The sequence below is a fragment of the Cydia strobilella genome, chromosome 22 (assembly GCF_947568885.1).
Source record: "Cydia strobilella chromosome 22, ilCydStro3.1, whole genome shotgun sequence".
Classification (NCBI taxonomy): Eukaryota; Metazoa; Arthropoda; class Insecta; order Lepidoptera; family Tortricidae; genus Cydia; species Cydia strobilella.
The window spans coordinates 4,229,953-4,255,684 of NC_086062.1; the positions used below are offsets into that span (position 1 = coordinate 4,229,953).

A 25,732-nucleotide genomic window follows, 5' to 3' on the forward strand; every position below is an offset into this window, starting at 1 on the left:
CGCTGGATCCAGCTGGATTGATGCCGCTCCAGCAAAAATCCAGCTGGATTGAAAACGCTGCTGGATTGCAATGCAAAATGAACCATGTATTTCCAGCATTTTCAGAGACCGACAGCTCCGGATCCAGCGAAGCCTCCGGCGGCGTCGCGCGCGCACACGCGCGTAGACGCACTCAACACCACGCACCTAGACATTACAAGAAACGGTCCTTAGGCAACTTAGTGGCTGTACAGAGTCCTAGGGTGCCTAAACTGGGCATGTTTGTGGGGCCGCCTGAACTACCTACGAGTTATAGAGCGAGAACTCAAGAGGATAAAGGTACAGTTACAATTTCTTGCTCTTGTAAACACAGATATAAATATACCATAGATGACGCAAATGCATTTACTTCGCGTGTCCGAACCCCGACAAATCCTCGGGGTTGACTGTCGCTCTTGACAGTCCACGCGCTTCAGTTGTTGCAGCCGTCGTTGCAGTTGTTGTGTCCGTGAAAACTTAAAAAATTCCTCGCAGCAGCCCAAAAATTGCGAGCACTCAAAGGCAAAAACATATTTCCTCAACAGGTAAGTAATTTTATTTTATTTCGTAAATTTTGTATTTTTATGAAAAAGTCGGCACGCTTGGTTTCAATACAAATCGTGATATTTGCGTCATCTAGCGTATATATTAAATCTGTGCTTGCAAAGGACGATATTCAGTGTATGTGTTATATAAAACATCTCATGAGACGTACGCAACACCATGCGCTCAGGTACTATAAGAAATGGTCGCTAGCAATTTGGTGGCTGTACAGAGTCCTAAACTGGGCATGTTTGTGGGGCCATCGAAGTTGCCTACTAGTTATAGGTCGAGAACTCAGGAGGATAAAGGTTAGTATGATTTTTGTAGAAATGCTGATATTCTGTGTATATTTGTAATTTATTGGCCCTAAATTATGACGGAACGGAAATGAGTGGATGCGCTCTCTCTCTTTTTTGCTGCAAAAATATCGTATCATTTGCAGCGTAGAATTTCATCTATGTATTGTGGGCTCTCATTTTTACTATTGGCCGGTTCACACACGGCGCGTAGGGTGCGGTTTCCGTCCGTGCGGACTCCGCCACGTCTGAAACGGGTCTAAACTCAAAATACGGTGTCTCTGGTTGTAATAGTGTCAATAGTGATAGCGGTTTGCCAAAAAACGCTGCAAATGGTGTTAAAGCTATGAAAATCGGCACGATTGATCTTTAGTCCATATAAATCAATTTGACCCGAGCACCAAAAAATTAAATAAAAAGGAGAGGAGTTATGACGACATCTTTTTTTTGCTTGGAAAAAAAATATTTTTGTTCAGAAACCTATCGTGTGTGGTATTATGAAAGGGCATTCTGAGACGATTGCAAAAATATATCACATACCAAGTTCGGGCTCCTCTCCTCTTTGTTATATTTTTTGGTGCTTCGGGTCAAATTGATTTATATGGACTAAAGATCAATCGTGCCGATTTTCATAGCTTTAACACCACATGCAGCATTTTACTGAATTTCGAGTTGAACCGCTAAACTGAAGTGGGCTATAAGTAAAGTGATGTGAGTTTGTAATAGTGGTTGTTGTTGCAGCGGCGAGTGAGTCCAGCTCGGGCAGCTCGGACGGCGACTCGCGGCGCCGCGAGCCGCGCCCGCTGCCGCCGCCGCCGCACCCGCCGCCACACCCGCCGCATCTAGAGCCCACCCTCAAGGTAACTAACACTTATCATAATTAGCCTCATGCATGAACTTTATATTTGAACTAAATTTTTTTTCTACTCGTGGACTGTTATGGTTGAATTACGATTTTGTATACCAAACTATAACTGCGTACTTTTCATGTATGGACTCCCAACTCAACTATAATATTCATTTCGATACGCTGTAGTCAAAGAATTTGACCAATCACGTGCCGCCGCGCTCCCATATAAAAGACATAAACGCGCGACTATTTTTGTCTACTGAGATACCAAATTTTATTAATTATTTAGGTTTTATAGTAAAAATAAAGTATTATTTTAGGTGACTCGTAGAAAAAGTATTGTATACAATAGTGATATAATCAAGCTTTTCAATCTCGTACCTTACTTAGGCAACTCAGCAAGCTTCGTTGCCTAAACACGGTACTCGACTGAAAAGCTCTCTATTATAGCTCTCTACTATTATTCGGATGTTTGTTACCGTTATATCATGTTACAAATGCATTTCCGATACTAAATTATCATTTAATTGCTTAAAATAATAAATAAAAAGGTACATAAATTTGCCCGCGAAAAGTTAGTGAGCGAAACGTCAGTTGGACCGTCCAACGTGTGACGTCATCACGCTCTGTCGAATTCGCGCCAAATATTATGAGCGTTTCTACCGCTCAAAATTTTTCACCATTTTAAATATTTTTTAATAAAATAATGTGAATGTGTATTTTTTCCGGAGTTCAAACGATATAAATTACGTAGTGAAGCCGTGCTTCCTCCCTCAAATCTTACAACAAAATGGATATAGTCTGTCAAGCCATTTCTGTCAGTAGAAAAAAGCGGCAAATTAAAAAAAAAACGTAGGCGCGAAGGGTTATCTTCCCTTTTTCTACTGACAATGTTGTTTGACATACTATATTAATTATTTCTGATGTTAAGATGTCTATCTATTTAAACCTATGTATAAAACTCAAAATAAAAAATTAATATCTAACCGAATTTTTGGATAAAACTGTCGATTCTTTTACACTCAGTTACATAGCATCATCTGCACACAAAACGTGACACTTTTGTCACAATGCGCGCCAAACATATGTCACACTATAATGTTATACTAAAATTGGTAGTAGCGGACCATTTGATACACGTCGTAAATATTAATAATCCTCCAAGTACCGGGTAGATTATACCTTGACGCTTATGGTTAGCAATTATCGTTAAAGTTAACAATGATATCGTCAGGTGACAACCAAAACTCACTAATTAAAAGCACAAGTTAATAGCCATAGTGAACCATATCAATACCTTAGTAAGGTTGATTTTTGTTTGATTTTTTATTTATTAGTGAGTTTTGGTTGTCACCTCGCTGCCCCAATATTACAGGGTTCTATGTTTCACTTTTATCGAACTGAAATTTGAACTTTATCATAGTGACATTAAGTCGAATTTCAACTATCTTGAAAATGTAACATAGAACCCTGTAATATTGGGACAGCGACCTGACGATATTACTCACGGTCGGATTAGCAGGATATAAGTTAGAGTTAGTGACGAATGGTAGCTTCAACGCTTGGTAACCATTTTTCTAAACCAGTCCGTCATTAAAATTATTTCTTCGTGTACATTGCTGTACTGATGTATTAAGAAAAATGTGTATACTGTGTATTATGTGCTTTAAGTTAGCTTATCCTGTGATAATGACGCTGAATCCATTTGTTAATATGGTAAGACAGTAATTTATATTAGTAGTTCGATGGTATAACTGGATCACCTTCCTCGCGTTATCCCGACATTTTGCCACCGCTCATGGGAGCCTGGGGTCCGCTTGACAACTAATCCTAAGAATTGACGTAGGCACTAGTTTTCACGAAAGCGACTGCCATCTGACCTTCCAACCCAGAGGGGGAACTAGGCCTTGTTGGGATTAGTCCGGTTTCCTCACGATGTTTTCCTTCACCGAAAAGCGACTGGTAAATATCAGATGATATTTCGTACATAAGTTCCGAAAAACTCATTGGTACGATACGGGGTTCGAACCCGCGACCTCCGGATTGAAAGTCGCACGCTCTTACCGCTAGGCCACCAGCGCTAGGAAAATATGGATCAAACGAATGTAAATATTTTGACGATATCACAAATCGTTCGATTATAGGATAAAGTGTATGAATGGAACGCCTTTAGACCATAAGCGCGATACGCTGCGGCGTTGCCATTCAATCATGGAATGTAACTGGTGTACAGAAGGCTCAAATTTCTTTGACACTCTTCTCTAGCTGTTAACGTGAATCGTACATACAGCATTGTTGTGTGGTGTTTCAGATGCTGGCGGGCGAGTACCCGTCATCGGCACAGGACAACTCGTCATCTAGCGCGCCCGACACCAGGAGAAGGCACCATCCCTTCAGCAAGCATGATCGCAGGCATAAGGTTTGTATTTAATTGTGAGGTCAGAGGTCGGCCGAAGTCTGAGCGCGTCTTACCTACTAGTATTAAATTAGTCCGTATGTATCGGCCCTTAAGATCTTTATTGTAACCAAAATACAACAGTTTATACAAAGCGGGGAAACGGAGGGCGATCGGCTGAACCAATGAGGGCTACCGCGTTTAACTTCGCCGCTAGGGGCGCTAGTGTAGATAGAGGTCTTTCAAAATGTCAAATGCATAGAAGTTTTGGGGGTATCAAGCTTTTTTATCAAGAATTTTCACTCTTTATTCATAATTGTGGTAAATCTTTGTCCATCTTTGATTAATCATGGTAAAAAAAACTTTTTCAATGGAGTTGTTTCTAACGGAATGAAACATTTTATATCCAAGGTGATTATTTTTCTTATCTATCTGTTATTTTATGTCCAGGAACCCTCGAAAAGCAAAGACTCGAAGAAGAACTCATCACAAATGGCGAGTACGGCCTCAGCGGCGAATTGGGGACCTCAGGTAAATTTTCGGATAATCTAGTATGATTAAAGTTTAGATAAAATTTGTTTCTTTTTCGACAAAAACCTGTTGCTACTTGTAATATAAACGTAAGTCAAAAGGTTTCATGGAATGGACACATGAGTAAATAATTCAAGCGCTTTGAAAGAAGACCAATGAAAACAGATGTAAAATCTTACATATAATGACAAAACTAGTCTCTTACTTTTTATACTACGTCGGTGGCAAACAAGCATACGGCCCACCTAATGTTAAGCAGTTTCCGTAGCCTATGTACGCCTGCAACTCCAGAGGAGTATCTCTGTATCTACCCATGGTTTCCATCTTCAAGAAGTTAAACAATCCCACAGTAGTATACGGGTTAGTACCCGTACTGCTGGAGTTAGTACTCTGAATTGTTATCGCACCTTCTTGGGGGATAAAATCCGGAAAAAAAAATACATTTATGACACAATCTCAGGTTATAAAAGGTTTTTAATTCCAATTTCAACCAAATCCGTTTAGCCTTTTTGCGAACCTAAACATACAAAATACATTTATAAAATTAGTATTATAATTTATGCAGTATGCTGTCCCGCACACTCCGCTGGCTCCGCAGAAAACCAGCGCCGTTGACCATGCTAGTCGTGCCAGCTGCATTGCTGAGTGGAGACCATTTCGGCTTCACTGTTTTGTTTATCTTTGCCTTGTATTTTGCTATATAGTATGTGTTATTTGTATTGATGTGTTGTCCGAATGAATTATTTCTATTCTATTCTAATTAGCTAATCTTATTTTCAGGGAGCGCACGGGGTTCCGCTATTCGTGGAGAAATGTGTGCAGTTCATCGAGAGGGAAGGGCTCGCCTCCGAAGGCCTGTACCGGGTGCCTGGTAACCGGGCGCATGTTGATATGCTCTTCAACAAGTTTAACGAAGGTACTTATTGCCTTCTCTCCCTTCTAAGCTTTGTTTCAATGGCGGTGTAATCAGTTTTTCGTGATTGTCTTCGCTTCGTGCTATCCTGGAAGTCATCGTGGGATCATCGCATCATCTTGTTTCGAGATTCACTCTGGATATCAGACTGGGGATCAAACCACTTTAGCGTAAGGTACAGTCGTCGTCAGATATATCAGAGTGGACAAACTAGGTGCTCACAAATTTCTGAACATGCACTCTAGCTAGCCCCTGCGTGTTCAGATATTTGTGGGCCCCTTGGCCGCTCCGATATATCTGATGGCGACTGTACCAAACTAAACTTCACTATTCGTCTCAATTTGTGACGATTTCAATCATAAGGACGAAAATTGCTTGTATCTTTATACGAAAAACCTGTCAGACCGACCTTATGGCAAGCGACAATGTGGTAACTTTTGCTTGAAAACGACACATTTATTTAAAACAATGTTTTATATCTGGGCTTTCGTGTATAGTCTGCATGATCTCAAATGACTTTTTCGTCTAAGACGGTAATCTATTAAACAAAACATACATACATACATATTTGTACATTGTATACTTTCTGTTTAATTGTATATCTTACATACAAAAGCCATTGTCTCTTTAGTGATAGCGGTTGGCCATTGTGTGCCATTATGTGTGAGCGCCGCACGCGCCGTGACACGCGTCTTAGACGAAAAAGTCATTTAAGAAGATAAAGACTATAACCACTTCACGTTAAGAGCTTTTAATAAAACTAACTGGTTTACGTTTCAGATCCCAACGTGGACCTGGATTCTCTAGACATCCCGGTGAATGCTGTGGCTACTGCGTTGAAGGATTTCTTCTCGAAGAAGTTACCGCCGCTATTAGACGAGACTAGCATGGAACAGTTAGAAGATATAGCGGGTGAGTTTTTTTATGCACCACTTTAGAAAAGGCTATAGACGATATTTCATAGTTAATAGATTAGTTAGAAAAAACTAAAACCTATTTAACTCCTTCAAGTTATGATGTCAAGGATATAAAGTGTTCTATGATCTAATCTAGGTTATAAACTTTATACAGGATGGCTAAAAAATAAGTGCATTCCCGTTGCCAGGGAGGTTTTGTGGTATTACTGAGCATCTTTTACTATGGGACCAACCACTAAATCGCTAAAAAAATATATTTACCCTCCCATAGAAAATGGACCAGCCCAAATGTATGAAACAGACAATTTTTTTTTCGCGATTTCGGAGTTGGTCCCATAGTAAAAGTTGCTCAGTATAATCCCAAAACCTCCCTGGCAACGGGAATGCACTTATTTTTGTGACTACCAAATCGCGTCCGATCAGACCAGATCAGTATTTTCGTACGAAACAGCATCATACACGTCTTCAAAACCTGCATTTCAGCTAGGAAATTAATAAGTTTATCTACTCGAAATTTCAACACGGGATGAAAACAGTCTGAATAGCGTAATCGGATGCGGTGCTGATGCGATTCTAAATTTGTGACATAACCCATTCGTTGCTAGCTGAAACTTACTGAAAGTTTAAATAAGATTTCGTACCTATTAGTGTAGTGATTCCCTAGTGTTATCATTTTGTAGCACTAGTATTTATAGTATGTGAAGAGTTATTTATTGTATAAGTATATATGACAGCAATGCGCGGCTGCATCGCGGGTGGAGTGGAGCTCAAGGACCGCAGCTGGAGACTGCTGGCGCTGCGCTCGCTGCTCAACAACAGCCTCACGTGCGTCGCGCGCGCCACGCTGGACTACGTGCTGGATCACTTCGCCAGGTATGCCATGATAACCGCTTTGTGGTTCACGTAGGACATTTCTGGCTTCGGTGACACGTCATATTCACATTCATTTTTATCCATAAAACCAATTTATATGGCAATATTATGGATCAATTTAAAATTATTAAATACACTTTATTTGATTTGATTTGATTTTATTTGAAAATTAATAATATTGTAATTAAGTATGACGTCTCTATGTCTCGACCCGAACTGTTAACATCACCCACCATTGCCGGCGTCGTCGTAAAGTTTACTCAAAATATGTGTTTTTTATGCATCAATGTATTATGTATTAGAATACTCTTAACACCTTTCAGGCTTCTTTAATTGGCCTCGATGTGACATTTGGCTGCCTGTTAAATTTATTAATTATCTTTCTCAATTTCTTTCTAACGCAAGAAATATTTCATCAGGTTTCTAGTCCAACATTTCATACTTATATTAATCCTGGTCACGGCACCAAATTGTAAAGTGGTGACATTAGATCTAGTCTTTCAAAGATAAAACTGGCGACTCGCGAAATTCCAGATTAGTGCACCACAATCACGCCTGATAGCGATGCTTTTCTTGTTAAACGTAAAACTTGAAATAGTTCTGGTTTCCATGAAAAGCATGTTCCAACCTGTGTTTCAGACATTGACTGCTTTAAAAGCCCTATCAGTAGTTTATACCAACATGTAATATTTTATCCAGGGTGGCAGACAACTCCAAGCTAAACTCCATGGACAGCAAGAACCTCGCCATCTGCTGGTGGCCCACGCTGCTCCCGGTCCAGTTCTCGGACATGGGCCGCTTCGAGATGACGCGGCCCTACCTCGAGGACATCGTGCAGACCATGATCGACCAGCACCCCTTCCTGTTTCGAGGGCAAGAAGCATTCGTCATGGTGTGAGACACGCCTGTAAGTTACCTGCCTGCCTATAGGCACTGTATCAATGTAAATAAATAATTTCTGATTTCTGAAATTATAAACTGAAATAGATAACATACACTAAAGAAGAAGTGACCAAGTCCACCGGTGGCCGAGGCGGGAATCGAACCCGCGTCTTCAGCTTACGCGGCTAACGTCCTGACCACTAGACCACGATTCCCGCCTCGGCCACCGGTGGACTCACTGTCACTTTTTCTTTAGTGTATGTTATCTATTTATTATTAGTTTGCAATACACGTCTGAATCAAATCAGAATCAGAATCAAATGTTTTATTCGTGATAAACTTAAAACTAAAATTACATACAGAAGTATAAGTAAAACTATAAGCATTTATAAAATTAGGTAGGAGTAAAAGTTTACCACGAAAATGGTCTTAATGCTATATATATAATGCTGACCCGAAAGTCAGCGCTGATCTTCCGGCGAGGCCATTTTGGGCCACGATCGCAGCCGTACGACACGGCCCAACCATAAGCTGAACGCAGCCTTTGCAGCAGCGACCAGCGCCATCTCGTCTACTGTCTATTTGACATCATTATATTGTGTTTATTCCAGGAACCCACAATGCAGGTTGCATTCGTGTTGGAAGGCGTGTGACGCGGTTGTACGGACGTGTCTACGTTCCCAGTGAGTTATATACGCTAGCGTAAGGTCCGCTATTTATGTACGCAATATTAGCCTTTATTCATACAGCCTGAGGTAGACCCGAAGGCCTACCGCGAATACCGAAGCTCGCAAATTGCGAACATCTTTCTCTTTTACTCCAATTAAGGCGTAATTAGTTAGAGAAAGATGCCCGCAATTTGCGAACTTTGGTATTCGCGTTAGGCCCTCTGGTTTCGGCACCATAAAGTCAACTTTATATATGAGGACTTAAAACTGTTTTTTGATTGGCTCGAAATCAATGAAAGCTTTGGGTGCTAGTATGTTAGATTTATACCATAAAAGCTGTCACTTTCTAACTTGTGCGGTATGAAAGAAATGGTTTTAACCACATACTGGCACTTCTGGTGTATTGTTCCTTTTTCGGTAAGGTAAGGAAAGCATTAGAAAGTCTGAATTTATAATTGTATATGAAGAGACGATACATCAGATTTTAAACATTATTATAGTTTGTTTTGTATGTCTGTCGATATTTCAACTTTTATAATTTTATTTTCGAATATGAGATAATTTATAATCAACCGTTTTCATATCAGTATGCTTAGTAATTAAAAGCGGGAATGCTTGCAATTTTCGGCTTTACGAAATAACGATAGACGAATTTCTTTCGCATTTGTTTTTGAATCAAAATCAAATCAGTATTTTAACTAGGTGTTATTCAAATTATATCGCAATTTATATTAGCGTTAAGATTGAAATTCATGCACAAACTATTTAATGGAAAACAAGTTTTCTAAGCGTTATGATAAAGCAATGACAACACCATGTAAAGCCGCGGTTTTTGAACGAAACTCAAAACGCTGCCATTAAAAAAAAGTTTTTATCTATGGTTCTTTGCGTTTTGCGTTTTGTTCAACGCACCGCACCTTAATGAGCACATTCCGTTCAGTCGTATAAAGTAAAATAAGTAATTGTTAATTATAAATATTTTTAGATAGTGATATTCGCGTAATCGTTGTTTTTAATCGATATCATAGGGATCGGTGTTGAAATGCTTGCGGAGTTTTTGAATGTTTTTTTTTTAAGAAGTCGATTCAGGCATGTTATTCGTAAAATGAAGTGTCATTTTCCTTGTCTATCGATGTGAGATAGACCAAGAGCGTATTTTTACCGACTTGTCTATAAAAATAAATTTGAGTTTGATTTTGATCTCACCCCGCTAATTTTCTTCCAGAAATAAATAAATATTTTAACATCTTTTTACAATAAATAATAGGTTTTCACTAGACTTATAACTCAAAACTCTAATAATAGGTTTTGTTCTAGTCGTCGTCACTACGCGGAAATTTCTTTATTTTCCCCTCACCCTCCCACTTAACCCCGCAATTTATTATTTGTATATTTTTCTGCCATGTCTGAACGGCTCAAAGGACATTTTCCGTCCTTTTCATCCATGACAAACCGTAATAGATGAAATATGTAGATACACGCTAGATAGATTCGTGTTACACATAAAAATCTTGCCTAATTTTTGTAATTTTTTTTAAACCTCGTTACCAGTCCTTTTATTAAATCTTCCGACATTCTTGTTTATTTCGAGTAAAAAAAGTCGTCGTTTGACTTTACAGTGCCATTTATTTAAAAAAAATATTTAAAGTTTATGAAAAAAATATTCAATAAAGTGGGAACTTTTTTGTTAAAATTTGCTTGTATGAAAAAGTTTGACATTTCTCTTATAGATGACCACCGCCATATTTAACGTTAATCAATTCGTTGTACGATCAAGGAATTTAATTTCAGTACCACTTCGTGCCTAAGTCACAGTGACAATAGTATAAGGTCCCTAGCGACTTTCATAATATTGATTGTAACTGACAAGTTACGAAATCTTACGGAAATTAAATTATTTGACTGTATGTTCGTTGATTTTGAACGGCGCCTGCGCAACCTGCCGTGCGTCGCTTCTACCACAGTCAAACTTAAAAGTCAAGTAAACACATAATACTCATAAAATTTAGGGGAAAGTCAACCCTTTTTTAAGTCACCCTTCTTTTTTGTTTGACTTTTTTACATCTAACAGTATTTGTTTTTAAAAATCACTCCGATCGGCAGCTTACCTTAAAATATTCATTAGACTGATTTTTCCCATTTTTTTAAATCCTTGTATGTCCGGTTAGTGTTGCAAATGTATAGCTGATGGCCTACATTGTATTTAAGTGTTTAATATAGACTGACACTGAATGTGCTACTATCCTTGCGTTATCGCCTTCACTGCGAATGCAGTATGGACGCGATATCGCCTTTCGAGTTAAATATAAGGACTTTATAGCCCCTGCACACCGGGTGCGTGTGCGTTGTACTATACGGATCTTTATGAGAGACGGCATACCGCTTGCGTGACGTGTGCGTGCGCGGCTCCAACATTTTAGCGCACGTGCATATCTACGCACACGCAGCCGGTGTGCTCTGGCCTTTAGGGCGATTATATCTGGCGCAAACTGTGAACCTTTGCCTGCCTTTAAAGCCTTTAAAGTTAGAGCGAGACAGCGATAACACTTGACTGTTCGCTTGTATTATGACCCAATAAAATGTCTGTGGCAAAGCAATATCGCTATCTTGCTTTGATACTTTATGAGCCAGAGCGCAGCGCAGTTTGTGACAGGTGTGACCTTCGTTTTATTTGCCAAATAGATATTTAATTTGACTTTAAAAAAACCCTTTTCTAACAAAAAATGCAATTCGATGGATTTGTGTTGTTATGCAAGGAATCATTGTAACTACTCATAAGTATATTTAATATATTAGGTGTCTCCATTAAGTAAGGTGTATCTAAGTAAGTTTTTATCGATATAATGTCATTATATCACCGTTTCGCTCGCACACTCGCGTCGGTGGTGACCGAGCGAGTGCGCGAGCGGGACAAAATATCATGTCCATTAGGGGAGTGATGTAAAGGAATTTTTGATATTTTACTATGAATCGAAAAATACATAGAGCCTACCTGTCTACTAATTTATTTTTCTAGAAATTTTCGCTTTTTCTTAGATCTCACGAAGACAAAAACGCTACTTTATTTCAAATAAACTTCCCCTAATGTTTTTTTCGAAAACGCAATTATCGATAACAAGGCAATTCGATGTAAATATTGTACATTTGTTCAATTTACGTGTTTTATTTTCGTAATTTATTTATTGAGATATTTTTTATGAGAGTTTTTTTAAATGGATATTTTTGTTAATTTTTTTTTCATTTTACGTATTTTGTAATTTGTAATGCTGTCATTGATGGAAGCTGTGCCATTTTTTTAGGAGCGCAAACCCAAGATAGACACTGCATTTTAAACTGCATTATTGCAATTGCAATTCAGTCCGTCTGTGTCGGGTCTTAGATGTTTTCCGAGAGTTGTGAATTTTGTATGGTTGCGTTCGTCCGTTTCGTGTAGGATCATTAATGTTCTTAGTAGAATCAATGTACGCTTGGCCGACTGAAGCCTCATTGCCTGAGTTATGATGATGGGAAACCATTGAAACTTGGGTATAGATGGACGTTTTCATATTTGGTATGTGGATTTACATACCAGGGAACGAAACCGGTTTTTTGCAAAAACGTAAAAAAAAACATTATACTCTAAGAACAAATCAAATTATTTTCTATGAAAATATTTTAATTTGTGTTTTTTCAAGTAGATACACTACTATTTAAACTATAAACTGAAATAAATGTCATATACGAAGGAAAAAAGGACAAAAGGCTTGAGTGTCCAGAGCTGGAATCGAACCAGCGTCCCCCGTTTACCGGACAGGTGCCTGAACCGCTCGGCTATCCGGTCACGGTGGCATGGGTCAAAATTTCCAAGTATATGACAATTTCCCGAAGGCTGAAACATTATGTTTCGAATTATTTTATACTCGAATTGTTAGACTCAGTTGTGTTTTACGTAACGACTTCGTATTGTTAGATTGCCCAATTAGAAATGAAATTATTAACAAATAACGAAAAAATACCGTTTTCGTTCCCATACAAAAAATACTGGTATCCAATCCCTGTTACATACTCTACTCTCATTTGCCAATAGATACAAACAAAATCATCCCATATTTAGTATATTAAGATGGCCTTCTGTCCCTATTTCCACTGCGCCTTTTGCATTTTTCATAGTATCAGAAACAAGGTTTTATTAAAACAACACCAATAAGCAGATATAGCTAGACCAAGATAAGTCTGCAACGATTTTAATAGCATACGCAGTGCAAGTGTTATTTATACGCCATAATTTCATAGAAGATTGACGTTTAAAATAACACTTGTACTGCGTGTGCTATCAAAATCATTGCATTATCTTGGTCTACCTCTAATAAGCAGTTTGCTTGTCGTTTTAGTGGAAACAGATCTATTGAAAATCTCTTGATAAATTCTCTAACATAATTGACCTTAGAACACATAATAAACCAGTGTGGGCTGAAATTTAATCACGATTGACGATTAAACGTTCAATCGCTGTTAATGATTAATAGGTCAATCGCGATTGCCGATTGATTTTATTTCAATCGTTAATAACGATTGACGATTAATATGTATAATTGTATACCTACCTAAGTTTCTTTGGGAGCAGCGTTCGGCTCGAATAAAATCGTCGAAATGTTTTGGCTCGATACTCTCGATAGGAATGTGATGTAATGTGATCTGGTCGAGATTGCCTCTTAGTTAGTAGTTACGAAAGGAATTGGTCTCCTATACATTAATATAGGTTAAGATTATTGTTAGAACAAGTTTTATGTCAAATTTGGTCTGTAGTGTATGACAGATGGGGTTAAGGCTATAGAGCAAACCTATATCTACAACTCGAAAGAAAATATATATAACTATAACGCGTAACTATCATTTGTCGCCGAAGTTAACCTGCCCACTGACTATGAGTCCGCCGGACGATATCGGCTTGTCAGTTGTTCTAAACTGTCAAGTTTTTGTTCTAACACAGGCCGATATCGTCCGGCGGACTGATAGTCAGTGGGCCCCTTTATGAACATACATTTCGGGAACTCGAATCAGTTGGATACTTAGTCTTTAGAGCGGCCATATAAAGCCGAGCGAAATTGGTGACATGAAGTTTGAACGCAACGCGTTTTTACATTTTATTTGATTCCATTTTGGAAGTAACCTTAACATTTTGAATCGAATGCACAGATGTTTACCGAAGAGTCCTAGTTTTATTATAATAGTACAAGAATATATATTTCGTATGGTTTGTATTTGTAAGATGGAAATGAAAAACTAAACGCCATAAAGCTAGAGAATGCCTTTTTGACATAAAGCTTGTTCTTGTTTTTCTTGAACATTGGAAACTTAGCGGCCATGAAGCGTTTTTTTTTTTGACTAGATATTTTACTGATAGTTGACCTATGAAAGCTATTCGACACTCTCAAAGGCATATATAATGATATGGTTTACGATATTTTACAGATTTGATACAATACAAACAGTATTAAGTAAAAAAAGGAAATTCATATTAGATTTATACACGAATTAAGATTCATGAAAAGGAGTATGTGGTATAGCGCGCCATTTGCGAACCATTTACTTACAAAATACCGCTAAATGTTAGCGTGCATTTCGTAATACAATGCGCGAAAGGTTCGTGTCAATATGTCTTTAGAATGTCGAAGAGTCCTGTAAAGTATTTGATTGTTGTGATATTGTATGGCAAAGGAAGGCTCGGTCGGCGCAGAACTCGCTATGTGCGTCGAGACTGTTCGCAGTTCACAAGAATGTGGCATATTTTATAATAAATAACCATCTATGTAATTATCAAGCGTTTTATTATACTTACCATATATCGGCTATCAGGCCTATGATAGTCACAAGATATACGTTATTCCCTGAACTTGCTTGAGAAGAAGAAACTGAGCCAACTGGGGAAAATTGCTCTATAATTAATCTCAATCTTTTGGACACCCATAATAGTACATTTTACAACTAGTGTGAAAAGACATTTCACACGTGTTGTAAACGACGTTTTTTAATACAATTGCGAAAAAATAATAAATTAATATATCATTAGTAGAATCATACATACCACCAAACCAAACCAAACCAAAACCAAAAGTACCTATACAGCCCGCGATAGGCGAGCTGCCGCAGCCCGCGATACCTTCATACTCGTGCGCGCCCCGGCCGCGGCCGCCGCGGGCCCGGCGCGGGTTGGTCAACGACACCTCCGAGTAACTCATGGGGCCCTGGTACCTGCTCCGCGCTAAATTCCATTTTAACTGCGTTTCGAAAGTATAGTTTGGAACTAAAAAGTAAAAAGCACTAGTTCGAGAAATTGAGCTTCTCGCACGCTACGCAGCCACAAAAAGTACCACTTTTTGAGCAACTGTATTAAAAAAAGACAAACAATTTGATATAAAAATAAAACGCCAGGTTTCAGATATAACTGTACAATAAATATCTTTTATTCATAATACAACAGATATGTTTTATCATAAGATTGCGCCATCCTTTAACTGATTAAGCTCTTTCGTGAAAGGGTTTACAGTTAAGATTCATCTGTGATCAAATTGAAGTATGATATTAACTATCATACAGTATAAATTTTATACTGTACTTCAACTAAAGGTGTACAGTATTGTGCTTTCAAATCAGCGCTGGTATAGTCAGGTGGAGTAAGAACATTTACATTAGTCTATTTGCCCCGGGCAGAAAAGAGAGAAGCGTTTCTCTTAGCCCAAGTGAAGACCTTGTAAACGAATCAGAGTTCAAAGTTCAAAGTGTTTTTATTTGTGAGTATATGTCAAACTGATTACAGTACACCAGGAACACAAGGTAACGGCAGTACAGAAGGGAACTGATTCGTTTTGGTAATCCTCTAGTCCTATTTTTTGTTGTGCAAAACCGTTTAATAATAGAGTAAAAAATCCTGGTGTTTTCTTCTACTTCTCTATTATCAACTCAAAATTATGTACAATTTCAGACAAATATTTGGTCCATGCTAGAATTACCTACCTATATCCGTACCATGAGTCACTGAGAGTGTCATACGCTAACATCTACGTAATTTACTTTCTTTACATCTCGCTCGCACTAATATGATAGTACGGGCGAGATGCACAGAAAGTAATTTACGTTCTCGATAGCGTTTATGTCAGTGCCAAACTAGTGGTAGCCACACTATACTAGGTAAAGTGAACTGTAAAGTGAAACCTAGCCTAAGTTTAAACATTGGTGACCGAATAACAAAGCCATAAAATAGATCCTAGACGTCAACAGTTCTGGCCATTAGGTACCTATATAAATCCACGGCACTGATACTAGTTATCTACCTATTTATTTACCTGAATCTTTTCCGAAACCTTTTCTGATGCACATAATTTGAATCCTTGCCTACATCTCTATTATATCCATGGCTATCTACAGATGTGCACGTCGCAAAAAGTATCCAAAAGTTGGGAAAGTTCTGCCCTTTGCTTACAAAACTTCCTCAAACCTTTTTCTGATGAATTCTGATTCTTAATATATCTATCTACAGATATGCAATAGTGCAATATGCATAATGTATCTAAAAAGTTGGGAAAGTTCTTGGAAACATGTGGAAATATTCCGCTTATACATTAATGTGTATAGATATATAGGTAGTATAGATACCCAATTTAATCGCAGCAGATTTTATACTTTGTTATCTTAATTGAATTATGTTCATAGCTTCTATCACACACAACCTGCACCCCAGCACCCACATCGTGGTACGAAGCCGTCAACAATTTGTAGTTTCCAGAATTTTCGGCTCTGGCCACGGCTATGCCTATACAGTATGTCACACACAGCCAGAACACAGCTGTCATACACAGAACCCGCAACAGGGTGTCCATAGATACGTCAGCAACGGGCAGGAGTTTCCTGAAAGGGAGTTCACACAGCCAGCACCCGCAGGGTATGGAGCCGTCGGCGATAGAGGCAGCGGAAAGTATCCTGGATTTGTAAGTGCGACCAGGAGCTGAAACTAGGTCCATATCATACACAGCCAGTACCCCAGCAACTGCACCGGGCTATGGAGCCGTCAGCTATAGGCGGAGCGGAGAGTTTCCTTGATTTGTAAGTGATACCAGGCGGTTAAACTAGGTCCATATCCTATCACACACAGCCCGCACCCCAGCACCCGCACCAGGGTATGGAGCCGTCAGCTATAGGCGGAGCGGAGAGTTTCCTGGATTTGTGGGTGCACGCTGAAGCCAGGGAATTGACGGAGGAGCACACGCTGTTGGTGCGCTCATGCTCTGAGTGGGATGTCGTCATCTCCTGGAAATAGAAACAGTTTAAGTATTGGATACTGCACAACCTTTAGTGACAAGCGTCGAGTTTGGCTGGTTTGGGAAGAATGGGAAGCACAATTGCAGGCGGAGTATGATGGATGTGATTATATCTTCGTGATCAAACATACAGAAAGTGACAAACGCTATCACGTGTATAACTGCGATCGTCATAGGTTACTGAACGGACGTTCAGTAAATAGTTGTTCAGGACCAGTAGGTACCCGTGGTGGAATGGTATCGATCCCAGTGCGCCCTCACGAACGGCCAAGAGGGTGAAACGCCGGAGTGGGTTTAGTGGGTAGGGCCAATTCTCCCCCCCCCCCCCCCCCCAAAAGGAGCGGCGAGTCCTACACACCGTGCGTAAGTGCATTCCCACTCCGACAAAAAAAAAAAGGACCAGTAAGTACGTAATCGTTTTTTTTTATTAACTACCAAGACCTCATCGGCGATGGCGGGACGGGCTTGACGCCTTGACAAGAGCTGGTGGGGAACTTCCCAAGATCGCGATACGCGACAAAATAAGAGTGAGGCCTTTGTCTTAGAAGTCACACTAGTTTGTAGGTTTTCCATTTGTATGGCTGGGACAAATGGAAAACCTAAAATTTGCCACTATAGTGTAGGGAATAGAGTTGCTTTTTATGTTTGAAAATTTAAATAAACAAAGGAAATGCAAGTTTTTCCAATTGAATATGGTTTAAATTTCATCGCACTGAAGAAGTACTTATACGTAGGACCCTGGTAGGACCTATGAGCGGATTTCGTTCAATCATGTATAGGTATCAAGTATGGCCACGGTCTTACAAAACTGCTTTAAGGATGACTCATGCTAGACCAGGCCGGGGCCGGGCCGAGGCGGTCTAGCGTATAACATCAATTTCAAGGAAATTAATTGGGTGTTGCCAGCCCCTTAAGCTCGTAAATAATTACAAATGTACTGTCTGAAAACACGATCAGAATTTATACCACATTCACTCTGTTCTACTAACTGAACTTAGGCCAAGTTCAGTATTTCATTTCAGTGCAATATTAATATGCATGCATATTATTAGATGTTAACATCTAAATAAAAAAAAACAAAAGTACCTGGTAGCTATCCCGCTTGTACCGCGGACCAGAGCTTGACGACGACAACGTATTCCTCGTCCGATGCCGCATGCAAAGCTTAGGCTTCTCCTGTTCCTTATCTATCAACCTCTCATTATCACTCTCTGCCACCGGCACCTTCGCTACTCCATTTTTCATCTCTTTCTTTTTATCCTTTTTCTCTTTTCTTTTTCTCTCCCTCTTTTTGAATGTCAGGGAGAATCTTTTCCGCTTCTTCGCTTTGGGAGTATCTGGTCTTTGCGGGACTACGGACTTTTCTCTTTCAGATCTACTGGTATCGTCATCTGGGTGAGGTACTTGAGATTCTGAGTCGGTTTTTAACGTTAGTTCTGTCCGCGTGGACGAATCTGGTTCGCCAGATTTGTAAGCTACTTCTTTCTCTAAATTGTCTAGTTCCATTCTTCTTAGTCTTTTTGGTAATTTGTTGACTGTTGCGTAAATAGGTTCTTCATGATCTCCAACTGGGGCTGATCGAGATCTGAAGAAGAAATCGAACTTTTTCGGCTTCACTGGTATCCTCCTTTCAACGAATACAACTGTGCTCGCTACTTCTGTCGTTGTTGTTGTGTGCTCGTCTCCAGATTTTGGACTAGGAGATGCAGTGACTGGAGTGTTTCTCGGATAATCATACGTTAGCTCTATATTCTTTTCAGTTACATAAGACTTCTGTTTTTCGTCTTGCGACGTCGTTGGTGCCGGTTCGCGTTTCTGACAGCAGCATTTTTGCATAACTTTTCTTTCGCACATGAAGACGGAATTCTGCTGAATGAATGTTGTCTGTATCGTCGGTGTGTTTTGGACATCTCCTAGTAAGTCTTCTACGTTTCCTCCGGTGTGGAATCGGGGTGGTTGGTAAGGGGCGAGGACGAAGCCGGGAGGGGGAGGTGTTGTGACGTGGTAGGGGGGTGATGTGACGCTTTGGAAGTATTGTGGTTCTTGGTTGTCGTGGATGAGGACGTCGACGGGTCGCTCGGGTTGGGTTTGTGTGTTGGGTGCAGCGTTGGGCATCATGGGCGTCATCTGCGTGCTGGTTGGCTGCTTGGTTATGGGAATGTCTTCGGGTTGCTGGCAATCGTCGCATGTGCACGGGGACTCAACGCCGCTCTGGAAAATAGCGTTTTTGTATGAATTGATAAAATGCAATTGTGAACGTTGCAAATTTAATGGTGGTTCTGAACGTTGCAAATGTTGGTAGGTAGTAGCACGTGCAGTTTTACTTAACAATAGACAAAGGATAAAGCCGTTCGGGGCCAGCTACAAATCGAACGACTATACAATGTATAGATCAATTGCAATATTTTCCAAATTCCAGTTGCTCTACGTACCGTGTTTTCGTCTCTACAGTTTTGTCACGGGACTAGTAACGAGTTTATGACGGACGGACGGATATTATTTACGACCCGCCAGAACTTTATGACGGCTCGTCACGTCGCCGGCCTGAATGCTAAAGCAATGATCTAGACGTCGGTACGTGTTTTGCAGACTTATTTTGGTGGAAATAGGCCAAAGGCACAGGTGGATTTGAGACCTCACAAAACGTCTTCATATTCAGTGTAGGTACCTATTTTATGTTGTTGACGCTAGGGATCGGATACCGGTTTTGTATGGGAACCAAAACGGTATTTTTTCGTTCTTTGTTGATTATTCTTATTTCCATACAAGAATAAGTCCTTTTGAAAAGACACTCTTCAATTTCAAATATTTTTTGTATGATATAAGATGCAAACGAGCAGACGAATCTCCTGAAGGTAAGCAATTACGGTGCCCATAGATACCTGCAACACCAGTAGAGGGGTTGCAAGTGCGTTGCCGGTATTTAAGATGGGAGTACGAACTATATTTACCTACTAGAATAGAAACAGATGGGGATGTACTACAAAAATAAAATAGCTTCAGTTTAATATCTTCAGCTAAATCGAAGTTTTTATACTGTAATGAAATTTTAGCAGATGTTATTTGCACAGTCATAGCTGATTCATTTTCACTATACCACTTGTGAATCCTACACGCAAAAATATTTCCGTTCTGTCTGTGCTGCACAATTCTAGACCTTAAAGACGACATCAATTACTTTAATCTAATGTGCTGTTAAAAAAATTGCTCTTGACAGCTATCGTGACAGTTAGAAACTTTATACACTGAAACTGCATGACAGGTCGTTACACCAAAAATACGTACCCTCAAGATAATAACATGGACACTGAACATAAATATGCCAATTCAACTCATCACTTCACTTTGACAGCAAATCAACATCCTATGGACCACTTGAAATCCCATGGTTACAAAATTTCGCACGATTTAGTAAACACATTAAAATCACTGTCACATAGGAACAGACGCGCGCGCGGCCGAGACTCGACTAAATTTATTTATAATCTTACATTAGGTGTTATATTTTGTTGCGCCCTTGACTCACATAGCTAGGACTTTCTTTTCCCATGCAATAAGGATGAGTTTGGATCGTTATGGGTTGCCTAATGGACTCTATTTTGAGGCTGTCGGAAGCTTGTCGATGCGTCAAGAGTTAGGTGTTGTGAAAATAGGCAGAGGGATCACTCGGGTTAAAAAAACGCTGCGAAAACGAAACCAAAAAACACTCGCACACAAAATAACTATTCATACGACGGAGGACAACATGAATTTATCCAAATCATCCATGTTAAAAGAAAGTTTTTGTTTCTCAATAGTTTCTAAATTGTTAGGCTTCTGGATATTCGTATAGTATAGTAAGCCCAAAAAATTTCCCTCTGAGTTGGAAGGTCAGGTGGCAGTCGCTTCCGTAAAAACTAGTACCTATGCTAATTCTTGGGATTAGTTGCCAAGCGGACCCACATGAGCCGTGGCAAAAAGCCGCGACAACGCGAGGAAGATTATGTTCACATATATAAGTATCTGCTTACCGTTTAATTTTTAAATTTCAGCTTTCCTGAACATCACACTATAATAGGCTGTAAACTAACTAATCTAGCACTCTACAAACGCAAACTCAAGGGTCACAATTGTCACAAATCATACGTACGAAGGTCTGTGTTGAGCCTTTATTAGCCCTGCGACGTGTTTGCTTAGGTGTGGGCGGAATCCGTGGTTTTCCGTGTGCTTGCTTTTTCTGATGTTTAAGAACATATTAATAATTTAAATAATAGCGTTACGTCAAATTTTTATTATTAATACTTTTCAAAAAGCGTAAGAATGCTTAAACAAAAGCCGATTAGGCTACAGAGCATGTCAATATAAAAATCATACGGTAGTTTCGCCACAGTTAATTTCAATAGTAAGTCATTAGGTACTTTTAACCGCATTAGGTGAAACATTTGTCTCGTTATGACGTCCTTTTTTTGGGAAAAGAGAGACGATTTTAGTGGCTACAGAGGTGCAATGCAAGATTCGGAAAGCTTCCAAAAACGTAGAAAATTTCTAGGAAAATTTCACAGGAATCAATAAGGGAGTTTTAATTCCTACTTACACAAAAATATAACAAGTGTCCAAAAATTTCGCAATTTTGGAAACATTCCGACGGCACATCATTAGTCGCTAATCTTTTTCAGATGTAAGCGATGTATGCTCTGGAAAATTCGAGCACGTGGCTAATTGCTACCGACTATTCCTCTGTACATCTCTACCATTATAATAAACCTACCTATATTTTAGAACTTATGCCAACTGCCATAAAGTTCTAAGTCGTCTACATATATGATGTAGGGTGTAGGTAAATGTTCCAGCCTACCAGCATTGTTCTTAGAAAACGTAATACAATGTTCTGGGTTCCGGGTTACTCATCTCACCAGATTTAGTGAGGACGTTATGAATGAATTTGTTTTGATTGCGTTTTGTTTTGAGTCCATTCTGCGAACTTCATTTGCAGTTAGAATTCTCTTCTCAAAACCAGTGTATTTTGCTACTTACCTACTAGGTACTCTGCTTTTACATTAAATTAAGAAAATAGTGAGCTCACAAAGAGGCTGTCTAAGCTAACTTTGCACCGACTTGTACAGCACAAAGTGAGGGAGTATCATTATAAACGACATATTTTAATAAAAAACCGGACAAGTGCGAGTCGGACTCGCGCACGAAGGGTTCCGTACCATTACGCTAAAAACGGCAAAAAAATCACGTTTATTGTACGGGAGCCCCACTTAAATATTTATTTTATCCTATTTTTTAATACTACGTCGGTGACAAACAAGTATACGGCCCACCTGATGTTAAGCAGTCTCCGTAGCCTATGTACATACGTCTGCAACTCCATAGGAGTTACATGCGCGTTGCCGACCCTAACACTCCTCTCCCTCGTTGAGCTCTGGCAACCTTACTCACCGGCAGGAACACAACACTATGAGTAGGGTCTAGTGTTATTTTTGGCTGCGGTTTATTTTATGGTGGCAACAGAAATACATCATCTGTGAAAATTTCAACTGTTCACGGTTCATGAGATACAGCCTGGTGACAGACAAACGCACAGCGGAGTCTTAGTAATAGGGACCCGTTTTTACCCTTTAGGTACGGAACCCTAAAAATAACATTAAAGATTTGCCGTTGCAAATGCCATGCAGAACGCAGCTTCCGTCTGATTTTTAGGATACACTTTAACACATAGTAAGGACTTATTTAACGAGCATGGGAGAAAGGAAAACCTTTTATGAATAATAATAGACATTTATAACTTTCTCAACCAGATATTGTTCATTCATCGTAATCAAGATTTAAGACTGGAGCCCAATTCAGATCTAACAGCAATTTGTTTTGCTTTTGAACTGGTTTTGATACACCCTGAAGCGCAGTAAGGTTATCGTCGTGTAAGAACCAACATACTAGTTGCTAAACAAATATTAAACTAAAATCTACCTTGTTTATTACCGTATTGGTTATAAAATTGTGGTAGTAATTGGTGAGTTTAGATTGTCACCTGACGTTATGCTGTAACTACACTGTAGATTGCCAACCGCTTACGTATGGCAATGACAATTCAGTTTCTACAAAACGTGAGGAGCACCTACTTTAGGTGTCAAAAGTGATGCTACTATATTTTTCAGTAAGTACTCATCTTGTTATTCTGTTATCATACCACGGTTCATAGAAAAGTTTAGTTCAGTTGTCCTTAAATATAAAGTATCCTTACTTTATTCCCCTCCTCTCCCTCCTCAGGAACAGCCTCAAGGTCATGGAACACCCTCCCGGATCCGACACTTGCGCATTCTGGACACGCACTGCATACAGACGCGCTGTCCTGCCAACGCAAACTGTGCTTTATTTACATACAAATAGAGTTGAAATCAAGATTGTGGAATATCGGGAGCACATAAACAATTCAAAAGGTAATCCACTGTCCATTGTAATTAACGTAATAAATATAAGAGCCTCGGTAGAGAGTATCATTTCGTTCCATTTGGAGTTGAAACTCTAGGTCCATGGGGTCCCAGCGCGCATAAGTTGTTTGCAGAAATCGCGAAGCGTCTGGTTGACGTAACTGGTGACCGAAGAGCTGGCGGCTTTCTCGCACAACGTATCAGCATTGCGATACAGCGGGGAAATGCCGCCAGCATCCTTGGTACAATGCCTCAAGGGCCTATTTTAGATTTAAGCTAGTTATTAATTTCGTTTACGTAGTACCACTGTATATATCTTGTATGTAAATAAATGTATTTAAAATCCACTGTCTATATCCCGGTCAATGTAAGTCAAGATTGTGGAACTCATGGAAGAGGCACTATATACAGACGCGCTGTTTATGAAAACTGTACTTTATTTACAAACAAATTAAGTTCACATTGCAATGAAAATCAAGGTCATGTAACACTACACGCAAACTGTGCTTTATATACATACAAATACAGTTCATATCGCTAAAGAAATCAAGGCCATGGAATACGTAGTTCATATTCATACTTATGGGCTGCTGTGCCAACGCAAACTGTGCTTTATTCACATACAAATAGAGTTAACATCGCAATGAAGATCAAGGTTGTAGAACTCATGGAACACGCACAACACAGACGCGCTGTCCTGCCAAAGCAAACTGTGCTTTATTTACATGCAACTACAGTTCATATCGCTATGGAAATCAAAGTCACGGAATACGTAGTGCGCTTTCCGACTGTTAGATGGCACACCGCACGACACATACAAGTGATGGCGACACACAAGTGCAAATTGTACTTAATGCAAATCATAAAAGATGTAACGTACTTTATTAACCTATACATAATATCTTTTAGCGTATTGAATATTCCGTTTTGATAGATTTTTCATCAATTCGCAAAAAAATTAAACCTGAGCGACATTGGGTGGTCTCATTTTCTACATGAGGCGTAAAGATTCAATGACATCCAATTCCAAACCGATTGCTGTCCTTTTAGATCCTAACGCATTTACCCTGAGACTTTAAACTTTATATCGCTTTAAGATCTGAAGGTATACGTAGCAATCACATCGGTTAACGTTTGACGGACTGTTTTTAACTTTTATCACTCAGTACAAAGAATACTCGTTAGCGTTACCCATATAGGTCAAGGGACCGCCGGTCGTTAGCCTTCTGTCCCTTGGCCGGTTGCCAAATGCGATCGGCAAAACTCGAGTACAGACGGTCGGAGGCTGGGCTGACTGATAAGGTGGAGAAAACTCAAAAGTTTAGGAAGACTCACGCTAGAAAGGTCCGGGCCCGGGCGTTTAATGTGGCCGCAGGTGCATGAGGTAGGTACCCATCCCCATATCCCATTCTTAAAGATTTAAGGATTAGATACCGAAGAGGGCTTGGGAAGGAATGATTAAGAGGACTTTAAAAAAGATATTTATGACTGTTTTCCCCTAGCAACATTTGGATAGTATAATTAGTGGTGGTTTTTTACAAACATATGCATTAGGCACAGAAACAAGAAGAAAAACTTTTGAAAAACTTAAACTCGACAAAGGTTTTTTCGTAAAAAGACCTTGTCCTCGTACAAAGTCGGTTCAAAATAGTTGGAGACATAACCTTTACCGTAGTCGGGATAAAGATCTCACGTTTGTGACTTTATTGTAAGTGCTTACGTCAGAGTTATCAGGCGAGGATTTTCGGTCACGCAGCAGGCGGTCAAGACGGTCATACTCGTAACGAAGCGCCGAGATTTCTCGCTTCAGCTGGTCGTTTTCTCGCTTTAACTTCTTTATGTCTGACTGCCCTGTTGGAGACATTGCAAGACTAAATTATTTTCTGGCATCGAACGCCATGTATACATCTTACTGACTAACATCTTAAGGCAGATGCCCCCGGTTGTGGACACTGGCCCGGTTTTGGCCATTTATTGTCTAAACACTAAACTTATTTAGTATAAAATAAATTTATTCGTTATATGTATATCATTACAAACTCAATTCGTTACCATACAATGCAAAAACTAAAACAAAAGATTATTTTAATATTATAGTTTTCTAGCCAATAAGGGCGCTAAGGTGGCCAACACCGGGCC

The 25,732-nt window shown here is 39.5% G+C and overlaps 3 protein-coding genes across 8 annotated transcripts in view; 1 reads left to right on the top strand and 2 right to left on the bottom strand.

Moving 5' to 3' along the window:
• LOC134751438 (uncharacterized) overlaps positions 1-4,925 on the bottom strand; it is a 365,741-nt gene extending 360,816 nt beyond the window's left edge. The window contains exon 1 of the mRNA XM_063686847.1: positions 4,839-4,925. Within this exon, the coding sequence (XP_063542917.1) occupies positions 4,839-4,869 (31 nt within the window). The 5' untranslated portion in view covers positions 4,870-4,925. The remainder of the gene's footprint in view (positions 1-4,838) is intronic.
• Positions 1-14,682, top strand: part of LOC134751382 (rho GTPase-activating protein 190) — a 55,735-nt gene extending 41,053 nt beyond the window's left edge. For all 3 annotated transcript variants that reach the window (XM_063686740.1, XM_063686742.1, XM_063686741.1), the window contains 9 exons: positions 97-318; positions 1,599-1,717; positions 4,019-4,126; positions 4,553-4,633; positions 5,414-5,549; positions 6,327-6,458; positions 7,198-7,336; positions 8,036-8,243; positions 8,830-14,682. In XM_063686740.1, the coding sequence (XP_063542810.1) occupies positions 97-318; positions 1,599-1,717; positions 4,019-4,126; positions 4,553-4,633; positions 5,414-5,549; positions 6,327-6,458; positions 7,198-7,336; positions 8,036-8,234 (1,136 nt within the window). In that variant the 3' untranslated portion in view covers positions 8,235-8,243; positions 8,830-14,682. The remainder of the gene's footprint in view (positions 1-96; positions 319-1,598; positions 1,718-4,018; positions 4,127-4,552; positions 4,634-5,413; positions 5,550-6,326; positions 6,459-7,197; positions 7,337-8,035; positions 8,244-8,829) is intronic.
• Positions 14,683-15,304: 622 nt separating this feature from the next.
• The window catches only part of LOC134751408 (uncharacterized), a 54,932-nt gene continuing 44,504 nt past the window's right edge, over positions 15,305-25,732 (bottom strand). For 2 of the 4 annotated variants that reach the window (XM_063686805.1, XM_063686806.1), the window contains 5 exons: positions 25,314-25,444; positions 23,407-23,514; positions 21,310-21,396; positions 18,267-19,391; positions 15,305-17,169 (listed from right to left, as the gene is read on the bottom strand). In XM_063686805.1, the coding sequence (XP_063542875.1) occupies positions 17,005-17,169; positions 18,267-19,391; positions 21,310-21,396; positions 23,407-23,514; positions 25,314-25,444 (1,616 nt within the window). In that variant the 3' untranslated portion in view covers positions 15,305-17,004. The remainder of the gene's footprint in view (positions 17,170-18,266; positions 19,392-21,309; positions 21,397-23,406; positions 23,515-25,313; positions 25,445-25,732) is intronic. The other 2 variants (XM_063686809.1, XM_063686807.1) reach the window with 2 other exon arrangements.